Source organism: Helicoverpa zea, chromosome 17, assembly GCF_022581195.2.
Source record: "Helicoverpa zea isolate HzStark_Cry1AcR chromosome 17, ilHelZeax1.1, whole genome shotgun sequence".
Lineage (NCBI taxonomy): Eukaryota > Metazoa > Arthropoda > Insecta > Lepidoptera > Noctuidae > Helicoverpa > Helicoverpa zea.
This window is the reverse complement of record NC_061468.1, coordinates 9491222-9508000: the sequence shown is the minus strand read 5'-3', so window position 1 is coordinate 9508000 and position 16779 is coordinate 9491222. Positions and strand designations below refer to the sequence as shown.

The following is a 16779-nucleotide window of genomic DNA, read 5'->3' as shown; positions in this document are numbered from 1 at the left end:
ATTTGTGATTAGCTGTCATTAGTGTCATTCCGTATCTCTTCGAGTTGCGTGAATGTACTATGATGTTATTTCAAACAACATCTTATTCCTCTTAGTATGCACGAGCGAGCGAAGCGAGCTCGCGACTTAGGGCACCCCCGACTCGGATAGGTTAGGTTCGAAGGGGATGGCGGGGTCTGCAAGACCCCGCCATTCCCTTCGTGGTTATTTTTTTTTAAACCACCCAGAAGTAGGAGCCCCGCGTAGCGGGGCTCCGTCGACTTTGCCTTTGTTCGTATTGATTAGAAGTACTTGCACTTAATTTTCCGACCGTAGTGGGTGATTATAGTGTTTTGAGGTTAGGTTACAAATATCTATTTTTCTCAAAAATTATGCGTTACCTTGTAACGGGAGTGGTACCAGAGGATAGGGGTGGAGCCCCCCACCACCCTCCCCCCCTTTTCCTCCCCCTCCGCCTGCCAAACGATACTAAATTTTTACCGTTTCTTTTGTTTTGTTTTTTTTTTTGGAGCTCTTAATGGACATGCAAATTTTTAGCTCTGATTTAAGGGAATAGTCGTAAAATTTTCTCATTAGGTTATCAAATTAGGTGATGACGTTTTTATTACATTTTCTGTTGAAAATGTTTCGAGAAGTTTTAATTTAATTAGATTAAGGGCTGATTTTTCAAGAGCCAGATAAAACGTCAAGTAGCTAACTGATCAATAACTTTATCTGATTCTTTAACGAACCAATAAAGAGTTTCAATTTTTCAAAGCATAGTTACCAGTCAGTTTACTACCTGACCTTTTTTTGTGACTAGCTTCACACTACATCTGTGTGAGCGAGACGCGCTTATGAACATTTACAGATCTAAGAAAGAGACAAACAATTTTCAACTTAATGACAGCGGTTGTCACATTTTAGAGGGAATCATAACATAACCTTAAACTTTGACGACTCGTCTTCGTGTTAATATTTATTTTCCGTTCGAATTTATTGTTTGCTGTTTGTGTGTTGTGTGTAATCATGGAAAATATCGTAAAACGTGAACGTTCCACGAATTTTAACAAAAGCGAAATAAGATTATTGACTGAATTGGTGGCAAAACACCGTACTATAATTGAAAATAAGCAGACAGACGCCGTAACCAATAAAGAAAAGGAAGCAGCGTGGATAAAAATCAGTTCATTATTTAATGCGGCTACGGGATTTACAGCGAGGAGTACCAAGAGCCTGAAGCTTAAATATGAAGGCATAAAAAAGGAAACCAAAAAAACATTGGCCAAACATCGGCAAGAGCTGTACAAAACTGGTGGCGGGCCCTCTTCAGCCCCAGAGGTTACAGATATACAGGAGAGGGTTATCGCGATATGTTCGAATATCAATGGGCTGGATGCTCGAAATGACAGCGACAAAATTCCAGGTATGAAGTCAAATATTTTAAAATATTTTTTGTTGATGTTACCATGGGAATTGATATAGTGTTTATGAAAACAAAAGTAATAACGCACTACATTTATCTTTAGCATCTTTCTAAGCAGTTTGTGTATTGTTGTTTTTTTTTTTCAGAACCTTTAGAACTGGAAGAGACTGCTAAAGTTGACCCGCTATCGTTGCCACTGCAATCATTAGAAAATAATTTAGTAATTGTACCATGTGATGACGATATTCCGTGTACTTTAGGTAAAATATCTAATTCAATAATAATAAATAACTTTAGAAAATAACTAAACATGTGCTGTAATTAATCTCTGGCTGCAGAATGGAAAAGAATAAATGTTTGATTTTTACTCATATCCTTGATAGATTTATGATCACATGATGGCCACTGATTTTTTTACAGAATGTTCAACCTATATATATTTATTTAATGTAAAATGAAAAACAAGGACCTGAATATATTTTTTTGTTTTAGATCAAGAAGAGTTTTGCCCGCAACAGGATTTAAAGGAGAAAGTTAACAGTGAAATTGGAAATGGTATTTTAATTTATTGAAAAAAAAGTACATAGTATAATAGTGTAATAAAATATAATAGTAAATTAATTTGTTTTCAGACAAGGCCTTTGATGACTTTCAATCTATAGAGATACAGGATATGGAAGTGGATCAAACTGAAAAAGGTATGTCTTTATCAATTTTCCAGTTCATTTATTTACATTGTATAAAATAACATTAATTAAAACTTATCATTATTTTCAGAGAATAAGTGGTCTTCATGGAAGCCAAAGGCTTTAAAAACTAAGATTAGTCCATACTTGAAAAGTAATCAAAAAATTACTAAAGTTGGAGTGACTGCAAAACTGGACCATTTAACTGAATCTCGCTTAGAGCTAGTGAAGCTCCAGAAGGAAATTGCCATAAAAGAGCATGAGTTTGTCAAACAGGCACACTTATTAAAAATGCAGAACCTGCATAATGATGAAAGAAGGAAGCAGGAAATGCATGAAGTACTATTAAGTAAGCTCCGTACTGGTGTAAATTATGGAACAAGTCCTTTAGAAATAATAAATAAAGATTTATAAAATGTTTTTTTTTTTTCATTTACCTATTCAACAAAACAAGGATCTCTTTAGTCTTTGACCATTTTTTATTGTAATGTGTGTGTTTAGTTCCAATAAATTAATTTTTTATCACTACAAACCCAGACTGTTAAATTCTAATAATCCTATTCAAAAGCAGTGAATACCTCACCACAAATTATTTGATTATAACAATATGATTACTGTAAAGTGGAGGTATAATAAAAAGAACACATTGTAGTTATAAAATTGTGTTTATTAATATATCATTACTAGTTGATTAGACTTTCAAAATATTCTAACATAGAGTCCCTTGTACTATTGTGTTGGTGTCCTGGCTGGTCAGCAATGAGAGTTTCAAATTGTGGTTGTTGTGGTATGTGGACTTCAGGATCCACAGGTGGTTCGCTTTCATTTCTAATTCTTGCAAGATTATGTAAAATTGCTGTTGCTACAATAATGTCTTGAGCGAGAGGGATTCGGCACCGCATTCCTATACTTAACACAGGAAATCTCCTTTTCCAAACCCCGAAACATCTCTCAATTACATTTCGAGTACGAATATGAGACTCATTATATAGTCTTTCGGCTTCTGTTCGAGGATCACTTAACGGAGTTAGTAAATAATGATTTAAGAAATAACCACTGTCACCTAGGACCAGTCCATTCTGAAATCTATTAGTATCAAACTGAAACTTTGCTGCAGAGTTTGAGAATATCAAACTGTCATGTGTTGAACCTGGCCATCGTGTTACTATATCTTCAAATTTTAAGTCGCTAGTACACATAGCTTGCACATTCAATGAGAAGAAACCTTTTCGATTTCTGTAGTCTTCTGCAGTATTGCCACCTGGTGAAATTATCTTGATGTGAGTACAATCCAATGCCGCTATAACCCTCGGAAATCGGGCAATATTAAAAAATCCTTCCTGTACTAATAATATTTCTTCTCTGTTAGCTGGCAATGTAACAAATTCCTGGCGAAGAGAGGCAATTGCTTCAGTAACTTTTCTTATAATTTTGCTCGCAGTTGAGTTGTGTATTCCAGCAAAATCACCTATCGTAATGTAGAAACTACCACACGCATAGAACCGCAAAGTCAGAAGTAATTGTTGTAAAGCTGGAACAGAATTGTTTCTGAAAAATAAAAAAATAATATATAGGTATCTTTCAATGTTACCTAGATCGTAGTCAATATACAAAAATCTCGTTTTTATTATTTATATAGAAAATAATTCTTACCTGTTTGTTACGTTGGCGATTTTACTTTCAATGAGGGTTAATAAAAATTGCACAGTACTTTTTTCGAGACGAAATCTCCTATGAAATTTCTTATCATCCCATAGAGACATATTATCAGGTCTCTCTCTAATAACTCTTTCTCTTCTCTCTGACTCTAAATAATTTAGCACTATATCATCTTCCTCGATTGTTTCGTCGTCGATAGAATCAAAAATATCCATTATTTTATAATTTAGGAAGCAAGAACACAAGTATAACCTACAAAAACGAACGCGCGTGATTGCAGAAATGACAAAATATCTGAGTTATCTGACCGTTAGCGCGCTACCTGGCCCGTAAAGGGCCAGATAAATTTATCGGCTGGATAGAGAGTTTACCTGACCGTTAGGGCCTATCTGTCAATTGAAAAATTGAGATTCTCGCTAACTGTGGAATAAACCTTATCTTTCCCTTTATCTGACCATTGAAAAATCGGCCCTAAGTATTATTTACTTTTTTATGAGAGTTTGGGGAAGCTTATAATATTTTATCCTTATATAGGTACCTACCTATTTGCTGGATACAAAGAATCTTTCAATTATGATTTATTCTAAAAAATTCTGGCACAAAATCAAAAGTGATCAAGAGTTAGGTACTTAGGTACTTATCTTCTAGTCTCCCTCCAGTATACTATACTCAACTCTATCAGAGATTTTTACCCCAAAGTAGAACACAAACAATACATAAGTATAAGAAAGAAATGTGACCTACACTCAAGATCCGTGGTACGTCAATAAAATTAACCGCTCAAGCTGAATATGCAAAACGTATTAAGCAGAAAAATGTCGTAGAATAGACATGAGGTTCAGCCATTATCCTAATTAACTGTTTTACAAGTAGGTAATCGCTATTTAAATCGGTGATAGTTTAACACTAGAATGCGGGGACCTGGCCTTTAAACTATTTCACCTCATTTCAAGTTTCTACTCTCTAGAATTTGTTATTGAATCGTTTTTCTGTTTAACTGACTTCCGAAAAAGGAAGAGTTAGTTTTCTCCCGAGTTGGTGTCGAAATAAACCCCGCTGCGCCCGAATGTACTTTTTTTCTTACATTTTAGTGTTTTGGAAGTCCTTTTTTTATTAGTTATTTCAATCCGTAATTCAGCCTCTATATAAATATAAGCAGATGGAAGGTTTAAACACAGACAATAATTAATAACTAATTATGCTTATTTGAGAAGACGAACTATTTACGCACGTAATTTTCGTATATAAAACGCCCGGTCCAATCGCCTGGTAAAAAAACATATTTTAACCATAAAATTGAATATAACTGCACATTATAATAAGTGGTAATGTCTTATTAATTCCTGACCAGCTTTATGAAAGTTATTTTCCTCTTGCGTCACAGACCACTTAGGCATGCAGACAGATTACAATCTAGCTATAATTCCTAGCTTTAATACTTTATGTCTTTCTTTATTTCCTGCTTGCTAAGTTGCTACCTCGTTTGCAACTTTGTAGCAACTAAAGAGGTTTGCACATTGAGGCCGTATGCGGAATTCAAATATCGGTATTGGCATCATAAAAAAATAAATTATGAGGTCTATGGTCACATTATCTTAGAGATGGATGCATGGTAATCTCGATGTTCTACAATGGTAAGTATCCCTCGCCGCCATTTAATCGGGTGTCATTAAAATTGGTACCCAATGTGTCTATGTCATAATATTTTTCGTATCGTGTTTCTTAAATACTCAACGATAACTTCCTAAAGATAAAACTAAAAAATAAAACAAAACCACATAAAAATTAAAACGCCAGTATTTTCTCACGCTGTAAGTAAATCAGTAGTTATAAAGCCTTAAGAAACAATTCAACAATTTTTAATTCCGAGGTCAAGGGAATTAAAACAAAGTTCATGTAAGTAATAAATACATATTTGTACACGCAATTGTACGGCTATAAATTATTAGTAAACAAATACTGAGTCATTATACTCATTATTAACAGTGGGGATGTGTTACAATGCGTCATAGGTACTTACGACCCTATTCCGTTAATATTGTAATTGTACTTGTAATAACAAAGCAGATACGATGTTATTCATTTTCATTATAGTATTTTGCTGGTGGAGAAGAATAAATATATAGTATCTTTATATGCTATTTTTGAGAATATTTTTCGGAGTATATTTTTCAGTCAGAAAGCCTGTAAATTCATAAATACTTCGTAACTACATTGCTTCATATTACCTTAAGTAATTTACGCTACGTACATACTCACAGTAATGTTAATAATTAATAGATAATTAATAATTTATAGTAATCAATAGTTAAGTACTTTTCTAGGGCTTCATTAGACCTTATTACTGAAAAAAAAAAAAAAAAACAAACTAAAATACTGAAAAATTATTCTCAAATTGTCCCTGTTTATTTTAAAAATGGATTCATTCACAATGCGTACGAGACGTCCTTGTCACACAATATCACAATTATTCGTCATTCGCTCTCTCCCCCTTATGACGTAATTTATTTATGCCCCTTTACCTGTCTGTCGTATCTCCATAACGACAGCTTATATCCTGTAGTTAGTTTCTATTGTAACCATTTAAAGGAACTCATTAAAAGTTATGTATGAATGAACGCCATGCCTAGACTACTCTAGGAGGTATATGGTTGTAATACGCCATGATGTCCTTACTAGATTTTGTCTGCTATTGCTTTTGTTTGACATATACATATGTAGAGTTTAGTTACGCCTCACAATTATCAATGTCTGTTATTTTTTTAATGTTGTCAGCAGTTTGATCCGAGTCCCGTGGAAATATCTTCCCATACCAAGATAAAATGTATAGCCTTATTTACCTGGGGATTATAGCTGCGGCTCCCTACATTGTGTCTTTTCAAATCGATTCAAAAAAAATCCCAAAGCTTCTCTGGAGTACAACCTATATCCGTTCAATATTGCATCCAATACAGATCAGTCCTTTTAACATGAAAGCATAATGAACTCACTTTCCCTTCACATATGTTTTATTAAGGATTCCGTTACATATACGCCCTTATTCGGTCGAGTTAATCTGTACACACGTTTGTAACTGTTCAGTTAAGCAACAGTTTGATGTGTAAGCGATAATTAACAGTTAGCTACACTTTGTTATGGGAATTATTGTTTGTAGGCGCTTTTGTGGTAAACTGGGTGAGCTTTATATGTATAACAGTGTGATACTTATTGTAGAATATAATTTATTGTTTAAGTTTGCCAAAAAAGCTAAGTTACATAAAAAATATAGGTTTGCATTAAGGGTTTGAAATGCATTTACCTTTCAAACGAAAATGAATTAATTAAGAACATTTACCATTAAACAAATATATGTACCACTGCTAAAAATATATTTTTCAATTGATTAAGAACGGATGAACCCGTTGGGGAGTTACGATACCACAGACAACAGAGACATTTTAATCTTGATTTACAACACGAATTAGTAATACTAGTAACAACAAAACACTAGAAAAACATACATTAAACTGATACATACTTCTAGTATACACATACAACGTATAATTCAATGAAAACATTCACTTTGTCACAAATTAACTGTCCATATCGCTCTGTCTGTGAAATCTTTTGTAAATCGTCCATTTTATCTTGACCCTTCATTTGTTTTATAGACAGAATTACCAAGGACCATTTTATATTGGACCTTCTCTATTGTATTACCTATAATTTGTGTAAAATGAATCAGCCTCACCAATAAAAGAATAAAAAGGCTACGTAATTTGACATTTTATTTGTATTCGGGTTTTGAACAGCTACCTGTTTATATGGATGAATGAGAATTGGAATTTTTGAATTAAACGTTTTAAATTCGTTTACGGAAAGGGCCGTTAATACAGACGTTACCCACAAAATGGTTAAACAATAAGTAACTGATGAGTCTTTATGCCTTGTGATAGAATTATACATATTTGAGCTGTCTTAAAAGTTGAAGTTTCGACATAAAGTCGAGTCTTAAGTTGACCGATCATCTGCACAGTGGACCAATTTTGTTCCGAAATGTTATTTAAAATGCTACTGTATTCTTAATTTCTTCTACAATGAATGATAATGACCTCAATGTACCAATTTTTCCTTAGGTGTTCTTAAAAATTCCACTTAGTTCTTGATTTTTCTGTGATGATTATAATGACTTATTTAACCCCCAATTTCTTCCCCAGACATACTACAACAACCAGCACTGGACAGAAGACAAAGAGGTGTACTGCTCGAGTCACGTGCCGAAGATCGGGCCAGGTCACCTGGATAACTCCTCAGTGGGCATTAGAAGTGCGCTCAACGTGCCCAAGAGTAATAACTATGTTAACGAGCAGATCAGAGGATTGGCGAGGAACAGTCATGATAATGAATGTGAGTATTATTTGTAGTAAGTAGGAGTCTTTCTTCTATGTGCCCCTCATGGTACTGGTGAAGGGGTCAACTTATTTTTCTTTTTCCTTTTATGTGATCATTTGTATTTAATTTGTATGTTGCTAGAAGTATTTTTAGAATAGTGCTCTGCGCTGAAAGATTGGTTTGCTGGCTTGGACACGCTAATGTCAGGACGACTGGTACGATTTGCAAAATTCAATCTGTTTTTGATAGCCCGCCAATTATCCAGGAATACTATAAGGCTACTTTCCCGGTTTGCGAAGGGTTTCTGGGAAGCTGGTAGACGCTAGTTTTTGTTACTTAGATAATTTTCGTATCAATTATTTTTTCTGAATTTTGGCATCACAGGCTTACACTGACCTGATAATACGAAATCAAATACGAAAAATCGACTGACCCTCATTTAAATCTAGCTCAAAACCCAATCTACTAACAACCTTCTTAAAAACAAAACAAATAAACAACAAAATACATTTAAAAACAAAAAAAAAGTGCAGCTGTGCACAGTGGTCAACAAACCAGGACAATGCCATCGTGCAAGGGCATCCATTGTTTAAGTGCACTCGGATATCAATCAGACAATAGTCCGAATCACTGGCTGCCAATCATTCAATCGGTTATTCAATCGGTTTGGTTGGTTTGTTAATAGTTATGTAGATATTATAAATGTGTAATATTCTTACTTTATTTACTCTATAACACATGTGCTAACTTACCAAAGGCCAAAGCCTGCCGAAGCTGTGGGATTGTTCGAAAGAGCCACCCGGCCCTGGTACATACAGGGCTTAAGAGGGAACATGGTGGGTTTTAGTCAGTAAGATTTTGAAACACCTTCACACTGCACCCACAGTGGGAGGGGTCATTTGAAGATTTTCGATGAAAAAAAGACCCTTCTTAACAAAGTTCTCTGGCACAGATATAATACCAAAGTCATTTTCTTGTAAGAATTTTTAATCAACTATGTACTCATTATGCAGTTAAGGGATTGTTCACACCAAACGTATTGTCCGCCGCTGACTGTGAGTATACTCACTGTCTGCCCCAGTGTGAACGTCGACTCAATCTGCAGTACGCGTACTCACCAAGCCGACAATAGGCTATAGCGTACGATGCGCTACATGTGTGAACAAAAGAATAGGCTCGTGTAGGTTCACACTAGATGCGTACGCTGAGCGGCTGACTATTCTACACATAAAAGGGCTCAGTATTTGAAGTTGCTCGTAGTATTTTATAAACGATAAAACTAGCGTAATTTATTTTTTTCAAATCAGACGTTTTACTGATATTTCAATTAAATGATGCGCATTCAGAAAGTTGCCATTTGCGAAGCTCTAGAGGAAGACGAAAATAATAAAAAGAAGAGATTGTGGGTACATCCCTTAAATTTGAAGAAATGTTTTCTTGGTCAATTTCATACTTTATATTTCGAATATAGACTTTATCCAAATAAGTTCAAGAAATATTTTCGTATGACAGTAAAACATTCGATGAGTTACTATCTTTAATACGTTTAAGTTTATATAAAAGGGACACTAATCATCGACGTGCTGTACCGAGGCGCGGCGGTGCGTACGCGGTGGAGCGGCGCTATTCGGCAACTGCGTCCGCGTAGCCAATCCGCGTCCGCCGTGCATAGTCGCGTAGTAAAATAATCGGCCACTGAGAGTCAGCTACAACAGACGACGTAACAGCGTATAGTCGGTTCGGTGTGAACGACAATTTCAATATATATGGAAAAGCAATAAACTGCGTAACGCGCGCTCACAGTCAGCGGCCGACAATACGTTTGGTCTGAACGATGCCTTAAGCAATGATTCACGTTGGGTATTGTTAAGTATAGCAATTGTACAGTACTATTTGTGCCACCTGTACCAAGCACTGATATCTTCATAGGTCACTATATATAATTATGTACAAATTAAAAGAACTTAGTGATTTATACTTTTAGGTAAGACAATTAATTAAGAGACGACACTTTTTATAAAAGAATATTCAGAACAACCCTTAACATTGTACAAGGAAATTGAAGCCACAAAAGTTGCACTAGCGTGACATAAAATTTGAATGAAGCCGAATCTCGCTGCGCATGCGTCTGTGACGTCATCAGCGAAATAGTGTCACTTGTATTCAATGTACCTCTTATTGGTCACCAGCTGGCCAAAGTTTTATGATTGTAACCTTTTTACACCTCTGATTGTGTGTGAGATAATGATTTTTTTTTTGTAATTTTTTTTTGGGAAGTAGGTTATATGTCTGTAAAGGTAGCATTATGGTGGTACTCTTTAACAACTTTTACTATTATTAAATATGATGTATGTCTCTGAAAACTTCGTGGGGCTTGACAAATTATCTCGGGTCCAAGTTTTATTGGCATAGAAGGAACGTAGAGTTCAAATATAATCATTAATTTATAGGTAGTAAGTATTCGGAAAGACAAATTAGCGTTTAAATAAAAATAAACGAATTCGATGTTAAGATCTATGTAAATATTTAGCAAAGGAGGCACATATTACCATTTATTTCGCTTTTAAAACATTAAAATCACATAACCACCAAATTGATTACCCTTCACACCGTAAAAGACTAAAGAATTTAAACAGGAATGTGCTTAAACCAACCGTTTAAGATTCCGTTATTTAACAAACTAAAATGTCTATCACAAATCCGCATCAAAAAGGCATAAATAACAAACAAAACCTGCAAGAATCCAGTCGTACTTCCGAAGAAGGCACGGTACGAAAGCTCTTGAACTTCGGCACAGTTCGGGCTACTTCGAGTGGTAGAGCGAGAGGTGGTATGTGTGAAAGGGACAGGAGAACTTGTTGCAAAACAGCCGGCCACATTCCGCGCGGCAGCCCAGTGACCTAAAGCTTTACCGTCTTACCACAAAAACTTTTAAACGTCAGTTTATGCCTTGTCTAAAAAAATGTCAAATTATGACGTTGACATATGGTTCATTTTGCAGCCAAAATTTTATTAGACAAGTGTAAAACAGGGTTTAAAGTTTTTGTAGTAAGGCCCTTAGTGTTTGGACCTATGGACCTTATGTGAAGTGAACTTACGTTAAATGCGAGTTGTAATAACCGATCCATCCGCTGTTTTTCGATTGATATTGAAATATAGGTATAATACATAAATTGTTTTGTTTGTTTTGCACCCTAAAGGCTCCGAAACTGGTGAACCAATTTTTGAAATTCACTCTATGTTGAAAGTTTTCGCACTTGGAAAGCTACACTTTTTTCGAATAAAATAGGCTATATTTTATCCCGGTGTATGCAGTAGATGCATAGATCTGGGATGCCGGTAAAATTTCAGGAAAATGGATATGCGAAATTATGTCAAAATTCAATCTCCAATCGCAAAATAGCATATAGATCGGTTCTTGTAATCTGCAGTTTACTGTATGTACAATATTTGTCAGTGTTCCTTAATTATGCATCTTCGAGTATAACAAGAGCCTTCAACCAGTATTGACACTAAAAAGGTCATCGTCCTTATTTCCCTTAAGTCATAAGTGCATCAATATGTCGAAGCTGACGTAATCCAAGTTATATAATGATGAGCGCCAAGAATTTATGTTAATTAGTTGCATCATGGTTTCAAAGAAGCTCGCTAACTTACAGCATCCGATGATGGGTGACCATTTATGACATAATGAGTTCCTGCGTGTGTTTGGAAGGCACGTTGAATAGGTCGGTCCCGGTTGACATTTGATCGTCTTTAGCAGTCGTTACGTGTAGTCAGTAAATCCAGACCGTCTTGCCAAGGGATATCGTGTTGCCCAAGTAACTGGGTTGAGGAAGTCATTTAGACAGTCGGTCCATAGAAAACACTGATACCCAGCTGCAGTCGATAAGACTGGAAGCAGACTAAAACAAAATTGTAAAAAGGTTAGACAAATATTTACCTGGTTACAATACACCAATTTACTTCAATATAAACTACTGTTTCTTATTAAATTGAAAATATTTTATGCAGCTGTCAAAATGTGGCGTTATTGGTGTTTATATTTAGTAAGCAATTTACATATCAATATACCGGATCTAGATATTTTAGGATAATCTTATTATAGCATTATAATCTGTAAATGTCATCTTCCAACTTTGGTGCGTCTGAAGACACGTTAATCTGATGTTACCATGTCTAAAATTTATCTAAGATTTTGATTAATAAATGATAATCGAAGATACTTATCTATTTTTGTTCATAAAATGTACCGATTCCTGATTTTTTTAATCCATTAAGTAAGCATTAATATAGCAAGGTACATTATGAAAGGACGAGGTCTTATTCAAAAGTTTTGAAATTACGTCGAAAAAGTTTGTATATACCAAGCTACCATAGAGCCTTTAAGTCTTTCAAATCAATCTCGTAACTTTAATAACTAGGTACGTTGATTAATCCAGTTCTATATTTCAATCGACGGACGTAACCGTTCGTTAGTTAATTCTAAAATATTCAGTCACCAGTAACTAGGTTTATTCCAACTGTCGTAGGCGATACAGGAATTCCATAAATGACAACTGTTACTACATTTTCCGTTTGAATGTGGAACTACATAAACGGTGAAGCTGGCTGGTTTTTTAGCCTATTTCAAATGTGGAATGTTTTCCTGGAAACATTTTAAATTCTTACTCTAATCTTGTTTTTGTTTTTAATTGACTGCTTTTAAAATTGGAAGACTTTTGTTTTTAGAATCAGTTGAATGTGACGACAGTATTTTCGCCGTCATTCAGTGGCTTTTCTTTTTTTCTAACGTACTTATATTTTTATGGCTTTGTAATCACGCAGCCTATTCAAAATTATGTTCCTTGACTCAAAATATTTTAAAAGACAAGGGCAAAGTATCTTAAGCTTTTGAATTTAAAAGTAACTTAGGTCTCCACTAGGCCGGTTAATGAGTAAGGCCAAATTAGAGACCATTTATTAAATTACTAAGGCAACTACGCAAAAAGTTTGTAACGTTCGTAATGAACGCAAAAAGAGGTTTATGTCACAAAAACAGAAACCATAATTAATTGTCCGGATTCAGACTTTGCCGAAGGAAATCTGACGTTTTTAATGAACAGACTGGACTTTTACGGCACATGTTTAATTCTTTGAAACGGATATGGCAAAAATTATTTGAATATATCTAGTTCCTTTGATATTTTTATCGAATGATGGATGTTGCAACGAATATTCGAACAATTCGTTGATATGAACCCATGCCTCGAAGAGCTTGTAAATATGGGACAAGCATCTCTCTCTAAACGTGTCAGAGTGGATCCATCGGGCTATGAGGGTGAAGGAATAGGGAGAGCACCTGTGTTCACGCATTCGCTTGTCCACCACAGCTGGCTGATCTACTTGGATAGAACCGACGCCTTTGCCGACGGAAGCCACTATTACTTGCCGCCTTCCTTACTCTCTAAATATGGGAGTTATATTATATAGCTCAAAGTAAATCAAGAACCCCAGTAATATGATCAAAAGCGAATCAAAGTCTCACTATATTTGTTCTCCTCAATTACCACCATTGAACCCACTTAACACACAAAACCTTCAATAAGAAACAAAACACATATAGGCCTACGTTCCTAATCTAAGCGTTCCAAGTAAACGACATTAAGAAGGTCGGTGGTGACGTCACGCGGCGACAGTTTCGCAACTCACGCGCAGCTCCCGAATCGTGCGTCGCCGTCAGTTGTAACTTGTAAAGAACTTGAGAAATTTATAGTGGCACATGACTATGTACGCTTTGTAGGACGTTTTTTAGCTGGGTTACTTAAGAGGTGGTTGGCTTTTCTGTTGTGGTTATGTATAGTTTAAATTGAATTAATTGCTGTTATTTAGATACTTTCTAACTTATGGCCCCTTATTATGGAATTTCCTGCGACGAAGATTTTCCAGCATTTCAGTTTTTCTCTTGAATCAAGTTTTTTCTCCCCCAACTTGAAATTCAGGGAGATTATTCGAAAGAAAGTAACCGCGGTCCTGGTACATAAAGGGTTTAGAATGAGCATGGTGGATTTTAGTCTGTAGGAATCTGACATTCCCTCACGCTGCACCCACAGCGGGATCGGTCATTTGCTGATTAACCATAAGAAATTTACTAATTCCTATCTTTTTACAAGGATAATAAGTACCTGTAGATATATAACTCTGATTTCACATCCGAAATGACCCACATATCCAATAACGAGTCCACTTCCAAATGCCATAAATCTTGCCACAGTCTAATCGCTTTCCTCAGTATACCCATATTCGCACCACTGCCATATTTAGGGATAAACGCGACACAAAATTGCTGCTCTGTTGCACCATGCATTGCACTAACGTTCTGCATAACGCAATGCCTGAGAAAGGCACGCGTTGGTCGGAATACATCGTTTTATTATCCTGGGGAATTTGTGTAGAATATTGTGTTAATGTTGGGTAAGAAAGTATTATGTAATTGGGCTGTTAAGTTGTCCTTAATATACATCTTGTCGTATTTTGTCGTTAGTACCTTTAAATTCTTATAGAATGAAAATATCCTGCTGGGCCTTGCCTTGCCGGGAAAATTGAAGAAAATACATGTGGATAAAATTAAGGATGTGGGTAAATGTAAAGAGGTACATATTTACGGTCTTGTAGATTTAAGAAGGAACCATATTTTTATATATTAATTAATCTCTAAATAATTGTACCTAATCTATACTAATATTATAAAACTGAAGAGTTTGTTTGTTTGTTTGAACGCGCTGAGTTGCGCTGTTGAGATTTCAAGAACTACTGGTCCGATTTCAAAATTTCTTTCAGTGTTAGATAGCCCATTTATCGAGGAAGGCTCTAGGCTACTTTTTATTCAGGTTCGTGCAGAGGTTCCCACTGGATGCGGGTGAAACCACTGTCAGAAGCTAGTATTGAAATATTTGTATTGGTAGATCAGTTACACATAATTTAGGTACTTACAAAAACTTACTTATAAGCATGATACAATATTTGAATAGTACAAATTGAAACAGTTGACATTCAAAACGTCTGTCACTAAAACCCAAAACTCTTATCAGGACGGAGACAAATTAAACACAAAGGTTTCCCAAAGAAAAACAACACATTGTGCCTAAATAGCCGTGACGACCTTCAATTTTGTGCCACCTTCAATCGGCCCAGACTTTAACACGGACTTTTAAGGTGCTAAATAATTAGATAAATTACTATTGCTCCGAACCAAAGATAGTTTGAGTGTATCGTCGTTGGGCATATCTTCTTGTTCTCTAGAAGAATCCTGGACACGGAAATCTGATTTCGATTCACCTTGAGCCGTGGTGGTCCTTAAGTGTTCAGGCATTGTGGGAAACACTACCTGTATTAGGTTGAAAAGAATGTGTTTCAAATTTCATCATAAGCACTGCGAAAATATAGTAAAAATACCGGGTATTTCTTAGAACACAAAATGTAAGATGAATTTGTCATTTTACATATGTGAATTTCTAATGGATATGTAGTAAGCACGGTAAGCACGCAGAAATTTAATTGTACTTTCTTCGTCGTATATTATGGCGTCATTTAGGCTTTATTTTCTCGTACGTAACTTTCTTGCAAGATCCTTGTTTGAAACATACCGAAAATAGACCGTACCGTTCATGTAAAACCAGCAGTAAACATCATCATCTGCCTAGCCTTTTCCCAACTACGTTGGGTTCGGCTTCCAGTCTAACCAGATGAATCTGTGTACCCGTGTTTTACAAGTCGTGACTGCCTATCTTTCTATATGACTGGCTTCTGACTACTCCAAATGACTAGGTACCAAGGATTTTCAAGGGACCAACAGTTTATCATGCCCTCCGAAACACGGAAGAACTCGTTATGACAAGATGGTCACCCATTCACTCTTCAAGACAGCTCTTAAGATCAGCAGTAAAGACAGAATAGAAATTACTAACAAAGGACAATGGGCACTTTGTATGGGATTTGGTATCCGCTCCAACAGTAACGTATGATATATCATTAGAAAGGTATTTACGTGAACAATAATAAAAACTATGGGGCTTGCCTCAATTAGCTGTCCGATCCGAGTAACGATAAAAATTAAATCGACATAGAAACAAGTATGTCATCCATATATGCAAATTCATTAAGAGGCATATGTCGTCAGTATAATAATTTTAAACTCAGTTAATAGACATCTTAAATTGTTTGAGATACACTCTATTATAATCTAAAGGTTGTAATAGTCTATGGAGTCATACTACGGAAACACAATCGTCATCTGATTTGACAAAAGTTCAAAACATTTCTGAAAACACAACTAATCATTTTAGTTACATACTATCTTTAAACATACTGGCTTCCATGTACCTACACATTATATGAAATAAAAAAAACCTGTTATTAAAACACGATAATCATTAAAAATTAATTGATTGTAAATACTGAAAGACTTTCATCAAATACATAAGCTATATTCTGCGTGAACTGCAAAGGTTTGCACACAGACTTTTTTTAAAGCAGTGGGCAGGCAAACATTCTAAGAAGGCCAAATTCTTGTTTTTTTGTTACTTTACCAGTTTTTATTCAATACAGTTGGATTTAAGAACTACATCTACGTTGATGATTTATGAACATTATACATTCTATTAGTCGATGTCACGCGAA

The 16779-nt window shown here is 35.4% G+C and overlaps 3 protein-coding genes across 8 annotated transcripts in view; 2 read left to right on the top strand and 1 right to left on the bottom strand.

Moving 5' to 3' along the window:
- Positions 1 to 16779, top strand: part of LOC124638361 (hillarin) — a 77948-nt gene that overhangs the window by 17493 nt on the left and 43676 nt on the right. For all 6 annotated transcript variants that reach the window (XM_047175304.1, XM_047175307.1, XM_047175301.1 and 3 more), the window contains one exon: positions 7947 to 8136. In XM_047175304.1, coding sequence (XP_047031260.1) covers positions 7947 to 8136 — 190 coding nt within the window. The remainder of the gene's footprint in view (positions 1 to 7946; positions 8137 to 16779) is intronic.
- LOC124638365 lies at positions 506 to 2511 on the top strand. Its single transcript, XM_047175312.1, has 5 exons — positions 506 to 1405; positions 1552 to 1665; positions 1898 to 1960; positions 2038 to 2103; positions 2183 to 2511. The coding sequence occupies exons 1-5, from the start codon at positions 1009 to 1011 to the stop codon at positions 2503 to 2505; spliced, it is 963 nt and encodes a 320-aa protein (XP_047031268.1). The 5' UTR covers positions 506 to 1008; the 3' UTR covers positions 2506 to 2511.
- LOC124638364 (putative nuclease HARBI1) lies at positions 2738 to 4219 on the bottom strand. Its single transcript, XM_047175311.1, has 2 exons — positions 3745 to 4219; positions 2738 to 3639 (listed from the first exon to the last, which is right to left on the bottom strand). Exons 1-2 carry the CDS (start codon positions 3963 to 3965, stop codon positions 2775 to 2777), a joined length of 1086 nt encoding a protein of 361 aa, XP_047031267.1. The 5' UTR covers positions 3966 to 4219; the 3' UTR covers positions 2738 to 2774.